General features: G+C 35.9%; 1 protein-coding gene across 1 annotated transcript in view; it reads right to left on the bottom strand.

Annotated features, from left to right (window-relative positions):
* Nucleotides 1-8727, bottom strand: part of LOC124634393 (mothers against decapentaplegic homolog 6) — a 30868-nt gene that overhangs the window by 4039 nt on the left and 18102 nt on the right. The window contains exons 4-5 of the mRNA XM_047169962.1: nucleotides 1802-1882; nucleotides 82-275 (exon numbers count right to left, since the gene is read on the bottom strand). Of these exons, the coding sequence (XP_047025918.1) occupies nucleotides 82-275; nucleotides 1802-1882 (275 nt within the window). The remainder of the gene's footprint in view (nucleotides 1-81; nucleotides 276-1801; nucleotides 1883-8727) is intronic.

Genomic DNA, 8727 nt, shown 5'->3' with positions numbered 1-8727 from the left:
ATCTTTCGATAGCCATAACTCTAACACAGCCATTTTACGCATATATTTTTTACCAAGATAAAAATATTTTGAAAAACCAACCTGTTCAGCCTGCGGTGCATCTCCCCTTTGGTCCAAAGCGTCTAGGCACAGCCCATGCCTTCCAGAGCCACAAGCCCCTCCTCCCCCTCCGAACACGTCCACTGCCCTCACTCGGACACCAAACTGACGACCCACCCGCTGGGTCAGCTCCCAGTACGCGAGCCGACACCATTCTGACTCCCAGCTCTGACGTTCTGGAAAAAGGAGAAGATGGAATTTTAGATACAGAAATTATAATATTTTGTAGATGGATATGATGACATTATTATATTTGAAATTTCGTGGATGGAGATAAATAACAATAAATAATAGAGTAAACAATATGATTATTAAAAACTTCTTAAATCAAAGAACAATCACGGAAGAACTAAACTCTAGACTCTAATAACTCAAAAGCCGTAGTACTTAGTCTAACCAATGTTGCATCATCCAAAGAGGAATTGATAAAATCATCCAGATTGTTCTATTCACAACAGTTCCCTCACATGTAAAACTTGGCTCCAACCAACCGTTCGATGCCAACTGACTAACGCTGATATATCTGGACAGTTAACTCGTAACCTGACGCCAGTGCTGATAGAAACCTATTGTCTTAAAACCATTGTGTATGCCAAAACTTGAGGAAATTACTATTTTGCTGAAAGTGTTGATTTCGCATCCTATTGATGAAGTCATTGATGTTTTCGAAATAGACGAAACGATTTGTTTTGAGCTCTGAGATAATGCTTTGAATACACTCAAGGGGGTGTTGTTAAATACCAAGGAAATTTCAGAACAAGAAGGCGATAAGACGAACCGATTGACGTCTATAGCGAAAAAAGTTATCAGAAATTAATTCAACACGTGAGATCTACATCAGCAATCATGCAGATGAGTATTGGCCAACAAAATAACACCTGAACATAAATTAAAAAAGTCCAATACAAAGCAATCGATAAGTCTGCTAGTATTGTCCTTGATATTAACTCAATAATTTATTTATTGTAACAAATCGATATTTTTATGCATGAACTTATAAATGTTTAATTACACATGTCTGTCTGTCAACGGAATGTCGAAATCGTTATCTAAATGACTGTGCAAACACAGATCCAGTTCTAATGATTCGTTCTGGTCTTCAATGTGATTCGAGAAATGCCCAGGTGTCTAAATCAGGCATTTTTTTGCTTTATGTCTAGCGTCAATATCACAACATTCTATTGCTACAATACTTCTTACTAAAATCTTACAACCAACGACCAGTCTCTTCCCAAATAAACCCAAATTCATTTCGCAACAGAACCAAACCCATTTCCCCACTCATATCATCATAACCAAGACAATACCATCACGATTCGATCCCATGGCTAGCATGGCGCCGTGGTATGGGGCGGCGCCGCCGTGGCGGGCCCGATCGATCGTCAAGGTTACCGCCATCAGACATGGGTTTGGGACACCACTTAGCTAACTGGTGGTGTTTGTGGTGGGTTCATGTAAATACGGTAGGCTGGCATTTTGTTTTGTCGTTGGGTTTTTGGGACTTACATTTGTGGTATTTGATTTAGAATCCTGTATGTAGGTAGCTGCTTCTTTGACTACTAGAGGTTTTGTTAAACTGCATAGGTAGAATTTTTACCAAAGTATAAAGGCATCGTATAACACAGTAACATTGATATGTAGACCTATTCAATCTTGCTCAGATACAGAGTATTTAAAAGTGAAAAGCTTTCAAGATATTTACCTTCTCCGTCAGTAGCCAGGGACGCTGATACAAGCCGCTCGTGATCCGTCCTCCTGGCATCCTCTGTACTCTCTCCATGCTCTGAGGACAAAAAGAAAATTATGTTAGTTATGCTATTGATTTCGTAAGGAAAATAATAATGATACAAAAAAAGAGAGGATTTAAATAGTTGTGGGAATTGGAGAAGAGCTTTTATTACATCAAAAAATTATTTAATGTATTTTTTTTTATTTATTTATTTACACAACCTTACATCTACCCTTACAGGACTTGCCTAATGCGGCAGATGGGTTCTTATTATGTAATCTTGCTAGTTGAAACATTTAAAATAATAGTTAATTGTTATAGAGAGTGTGGTGGAAATTAAAGCACCTCCTTAGAAATTGAAGAACTTCTGTAGAACTTCTACATATAAAAACTAAAACCTAACACAGTTAAAAAATAAACTAACAGTTAGGTTATAGTAACTTTCCTAATCACAGAAAAGAGTCAGATCATTAAACATTTCCTACTACAGAACATGTTTGGACAAGCTTCTAAACTATTAAAAAATAATGGCGATCCTGACAGGTTTGAGAGTGACATCACAGCTTCTCACACAGACACACCTATGTATCATAATTTATTATACACATGTACGTATTCTTGTTTTAGTGTCAGTGACAATTCAATTTGGATATCTGAGGTCCTCAGAAGGATAGCAAAACTTGCTGCAATATTTTCTTTGATCCTTCCTATTGAATTTGATATTAAGAATCTGGTCGTTACCTCATTGGTAGATGCATTACATGAAATAGCTAATGATCATTATTTTCTACACGAAGATGATTAAAATTCAGGGTTTACCCACAATAAGGATTAATAGTCTAAATGAGTCGGTGGTCGCTTGATTGGCAACCACAAGTCCAGTCACAATATTATTAATTAATCAAATATTCATCACATTAAACCCTACACTTATAATAAAGCGCCATAAGTTATTGTGCATACATTTGTATTTATAAAGCCGTACGTATTTAAATTTTAATAGTCAGCTATAGAGTGGGCCATGGCGCCTACTGTTTATCTTATGTCTGCTACAGAATTATAAATAGTTATCACAATTATACAATTTACTAGTTGTTTCCTGCGGGTTTATTTGTATCCTGTGGGAAGCATTTCTTGTACCCGGTCAAAAAGTTCCTTTCTTTTTTGCTTTAGCACAATCTAACGCTATGCAACATTTGGACACTCAACATGATCAGTTTTTTGACCTGCGTCAGTTATGTAATATTCAGTGGGACTCCTAGTATCGCAGCCAGACATACACACAGACGAAGCTACTGTTGTATTTACAAGTTTGATACCATCCATCACGCTATTTGTAGTGAGGTGAGCAAGTTTCAAGGGTAGGTGTTGGCGCCATGCTGTAATATGCGGAAACAGTACAAATGCTTTGATATGGTGATAATATTTACTTCCGACAGGGTAAAGGGCGATTCTCTTGGCAAGTCTGGTTTTAAGAAGGTTATTATTGTCGTTATGGCTTAATTAGGCGGCATTCTAGAGGATTAAGGAGTGTTATGTGCTCAGGAAGGTGCATGACAATCAGTATTGTTTAATCCTGTATGTCTAGCTGCTAGTGGGAAAGTTGCAGACTATAGAGAATCTTATTATTAGCTGGTTGACGATTTCATCATAGAGGAACCTATAATAGCTATAACAATGGTTTCATCATGATCAATATCATCATTTCTTTCAGTCTTACAACTTACTCGCTGTAAGATTCAGTAGAACAATATATTCCTACTCTTTCAGCAAAGAACTTGTCTTAGTCACAGGTTTGTACCCATTTTACTGATTGAATAGAGATTCGAATCGAAAAATCGAGATCTATACTAAAAAAACATTCTAAAACACCGGCTCACCACACTGAGCGACCGAATCTCTAGGTAGCAACAAGTCCATGTTCAAACTATGAAACATAATCTTCGTTTTGGTCAAGTATATAAATAATGTATAGCTAGGTATGTGTAGTTGTGTATGTAACGTAGCTGTGCGTAAGATAGCATACATTAGCATATTGCCGATCAAATCAAGGTCGTATACAAGCCGCGTTGTAATTATACATATTTATGTATACCACTCGCTAAAGAAATACTTTAGAAGGCACAGTTTCATGTATTAGTAAAGGTAAAATAAGGAGTACTTGCTTAAAATGCTCTTGAAAACAGTACGCTTTACTGAGGAAATTGAAAGAAGATAACATAATTATGCTGACTCTATGAGAGCAGCTTTCTTTAGTTTTTTTTTTTTTAAGTAAGTACATAAACTTTCTGGAAGTCTCAATGTAGACCATGTTGAGGGTGGATGGGACCAGATCGTTTGGTGCTCAAAGACTTGAAACCATCTTCTTAAGACTAAACCTAGGTCCTGCCCATACTGATTCAGACTCACAAGTGACAGGCCATAGCAATGATCATATCACTCAGATTCTACACCATTTTGGAATTATTTTGAATAGGTTTATATTTTTAAAAGATTCTTCAAGATATTTGATGACTTTTTCGTTTATAGTGAATCTTCTGTTCACAAATACTTTGTGGTCATGCCACACTGGTCGAGAAAGATATCCTATTAAATGAAATGTAATACTTTGCTGTGTTTCTGTGGAGATGAATGTTACCGTCTGTTCATGTAGTCTTGTGTGGTTAGACGGAATTAAATACTTTAATGGAAGTTGATTTTTGACTTATCTAAGTTCAAAACTCTTTAATACTTTTTATGTAATTTCAATAGTCTAGCTCTAGTGTACCTTATTTCTAACAAGTGGGTCTCAGTCTCAGGGTTTGAGAGCTCATGCTTGATATATCGGCTTTCAGAAACTTAAGTTTTTTGCTATTTTCCATCTTATTAGCTGCTATTCTAAGTTGTAATTTAGTAAGTCCCTCCTAAAATCTAAGCACCAGATCTTTTACTTTAACACTAGAACAAAATTGTACCTACGTGCTTTGGAGAAGAGAGAAGGGGCATAACCAACTGCCCCGTAACATGCTCTTTCATTTGTTTTACCTACAGAAAAAGAGATGTCATCACTTTGTTGTTGTTTTGAAATACACTCAGTATTTATTTAATAAAATCCTCCAAACAAAAGTAAAGAAAATGTCTCTTCAATGACTTAGGTATATCCACATAATACTGTGTCGCATAGCAACCATTGATAGTTACAATAGTAGTCCATGTTTGTACACTGGACTGGCTGCTTCCACGTGCATGGAAGTTTACAAGTTATCGCGTTCCTTTGTAATAACAATATTTAACTTTATTCATTCAATAGATGACGGCTCTTGTGTTAAGAGTTACTATGAGAAGATTCTGTTTGCGTGGCTGGGTATTTTCATACTTTAAGAGAGAAAAAAAAGCTGTATAAGTGGTGTATGTGTAAGTGGTGTTTAAACGACGAGGACCCCAATTTTCTCGTGATAAACTAATATTATCTTTGGTTAACTTCAGATTATTATAGCTACAGGGATTATATTAAACTAGGTACCAATTGTGTTGTGCCTAAGTTTCGGGAATTTGAAATAGTGACATAACTAGGTACCAAATACCAAAGTAACACTAGTTCGGAGCATATTATGTGGTAAGCAATGAATCCGGGTTATTTACATAAATCTCAATATCTTCGATCCTATGAATGTTCGCTTAATTAAGTAGAATCATGTTTAGCGTATATTTTAGACAATACAATATTTAGGAATTTATTATAAAGTAGTGGCCGCTCATTGGTCGAAATCCAACAGTAATTCATTAAATTATAAGTTCGATAAACATATCTACATATTTTAGAATTCTGCACACCTCCAAATAAATATATACGATTCATATTCTCACGCTCCTTCTTGCTCTAAATTACATTAATATTAATACAGCATAAATAACTTCTTTTAGTATTTCCTAATTACTGCATGCATAAAAATAGTCGCATGGAGAACTGAGCACATTTTATTGGCCTCAAGTGAGGCGACCACAACGAGATAGAAATTACTGTTCCTAGCATCTTAAAAGTCATAAAGCTTTTATAATTCTTGCAGTATAAGAACATAGGAATACTTTCTCACAGTCATTTAGTTGTAAGTACCCCAGTTAGTGGAAATATCTTGTGAAGATTGTCAGTAATCTGTTTGGTAGAAAAAGATGAAGGAATTCGTCAAGTATGCGGCCTGATAGGCGAGCGTCCCGCCGAATAGTTGAAAGCTCAATGACACCGCTACGAGGCGGTTTAGACCTCACGACTCGCAACGATCGGGAAGATTTTTTTAAAACCTTAATAAATTTTGAAAGTAATGATTAAGAATTTTAAAAAAAGATGTTTGCTTTCATTTTCTTTATCTACAATTTGTTAGTCTGTCGCCAATTTGACAGTACAATCTTGAAAGTTTAAAGTCAATTTTGGAATAAGTCTTTAGTTTTTAACTTTTTAGAGGCAACATTTTTGGACGTGACATGAATGACTCTTTTTTTTAAGTGTTACATACATAGTTAGCCATAGTTTGTTCTAGATTATTAACACATTTACGCATTCTCCATACATCGTTTCGTTCCCGCATCGTAACATCTAACATGCGCAAGCGCATGACACAGAAACGCGAGCGTTTTATACAGCTTGTTTACAAGCCGACGCTGCACGGTTCCCGAGCTCGGTGCCACGATACAAACACACAACTTATAACGTGATATAACGCAGTGACGATGCACAGAAACACTTTAAAATTAACAGGGAAAACATTGCGTGAATTAAAAGAAAATGTACAAATACTTTTGGAAAAGACAGAGATTGACAGTTATTCTCAAATAATTTTGCCTGTAAGAAGTTAGGTGCTACTGTCTTTATCGTAGTCGAAATGGACGAACAAAATACTACTGTATATGTGCAAGGTATCATAGCTAACTTCAAAGTTGACTGCAAAGCTGACGGCAAAGTTATTTGATTAGAACTACAACTTGCTACTTTCAAACTTCAAGATAATAAGGTAGAAAAAGCAATAATTAACACTTTGGAACACTCATCAAGAACATTACAAGCACATAATGCTCTCTGCCGTCCCCCATATGGTCCAACCGTTAAAATACCCAAAATCACTTTGAGAATACCACTCACCAAGATAACTTAGGAACCTGATACAGCAACATGGCAAGCTAATATGGACCTTAGACTAGTTAGAATAAGATTTAAAGTTGGATATCAAAGAAACAATCGTAGGTGGAAGAAATATGATCCCTTAAATTAGTTATCGAATTTGAACTTGCTTTTGGACGTGGTTTTGTTCGTAATTAAGTTAGGATAAAAACACTTCTTTTGGCTTAGTATTTAACTATGATTTATTTTGTAAAGTCCCAATAGAATAGATGTATGTCATCGTTAAGTTTGTGCCTAGCCTGTTGATTATTTTTTGGGACAAATTCTTGCAAACCCTTTCTCAATATTTGAACCAGATTCTGAAGACCACTCAAACACAGTTACATAAGAAGAATTAATGTACTTCAAAGCATTTCCCAGAACTTAAGAGTTTCTTTTAATAATCATGACTAACAAATACCTGATAACACTCTTACCCACGTTTCACAACATACCCTTAATGACGTTATATTTTTGGACGTAATCAACTGCTCAATCAAAGATAATCATTTTGAAGTAGGGTTAACGATAGTCAATTGCGTCTATTACCAGCTGATTGTAATTATCGCACTATTTTTATGTATATTGGCGTCAGAGGAGCACTTGAGGTTGAGTACCTATTGGTGTCACGCTGCCATGCTGTCGGCCTATTAATGGTCATTGGTTGTAATGAGGCTGTTGTTACGGGGAGTGATTCACGTGGAATAAGTGGTGTTGGTGATAGTTTTGGTAAAACACTGATACAGAGAATGATGAGAAGAAAGCTATTGACAGGAAAATAGGAAACTGTTTGGTGACAAATAATGAGTTTAAATAATTGTGATTTAATTATTGCTGATATTGTAGATGAAGTCATAATTTGTGTATCGTAGAATTTAATACTCACAAAAAAAACGTGTGTTTATAAGTCGCAAAATATTCAAGATAATATAAATTACATAATAACGATGAACTAATAAAATACAGATTTTGAATGGAAACGTTTATTTCGACTCAACAGCGTAACGTTTTAGCACATTTCATAACGGCACTTAAACTTCTGTTTACCCCAACAGTGACATAAGCTTGAAGGCTCACACACTTACTAACTGCATATAAGAAAAAGACAAATACTAGCAGTATATTTGTGTCACCCGAGCGGCGCCGGCGCCTCGATAAACGCAACGATACCGCCACGATAACATTAATGGATACACTCTTTATCACCGCACACACACACCGACGCACCACCATTAAACCTACCGAAAATAACTTCTCCACAAACCAAGAGCGAACTACAGTTTCCAAAAACAAGGTCCAAAATTGAAGACCTTAAGACTGAGACAAGAGAAATTTCATACGCGACAAATTGTGACTTATCGAGCAAAAAATAAGGTTTAAAATCAATTGACTGGGATGTTAGGTGATTTTAAGGTATGAATGGATTCGGGGAAGTACGGTAATGGGTTTGACCGGAATGTCAATGTCATTCCTATCTGGAAAAAGGATGGGTAGAGGTCCCATTCAAAAAAATCAAGGTCCGAGCCGTAAGTGGTCTGATATAGCTAATGTATACCAGGTCCATCGGATTTGTCTTAAAATGTAGTTTGATGAGGATTCCGCTACTTGGCCAACATCCTCCCTTTTCTTGAAATGAGATAAGAGACCCAACATCTGAATGAGAAATATAATTTTATGCAAACATCTTTAGCCTACCTGGAGGTTTGAAAGAGGCTACATATTTAATTTTTGTGTATATCTAAAATGAAACTAATCTTCACATTCAAAA

Source organism: Helicoverpa zea, chromosome 11, assembly GCF_022581195.2.
Source record: "Helicoverpa zea isolate HzStark_Cry1AcR chromosome 11, ilHelZeax1.1, whole genome shotgun sequence".
NCBI lineage: Eukaryota > Metazoa > Arthropoda > Insecta > Lepidoptera > Noctuidae > Helicoverpa > Helicoverpa zea.
The sequence above is the reverse complement of the archived record's forward strand: the minus strand, read 5'-3'. Positions and strand labels throughout refer to the sequence as shown.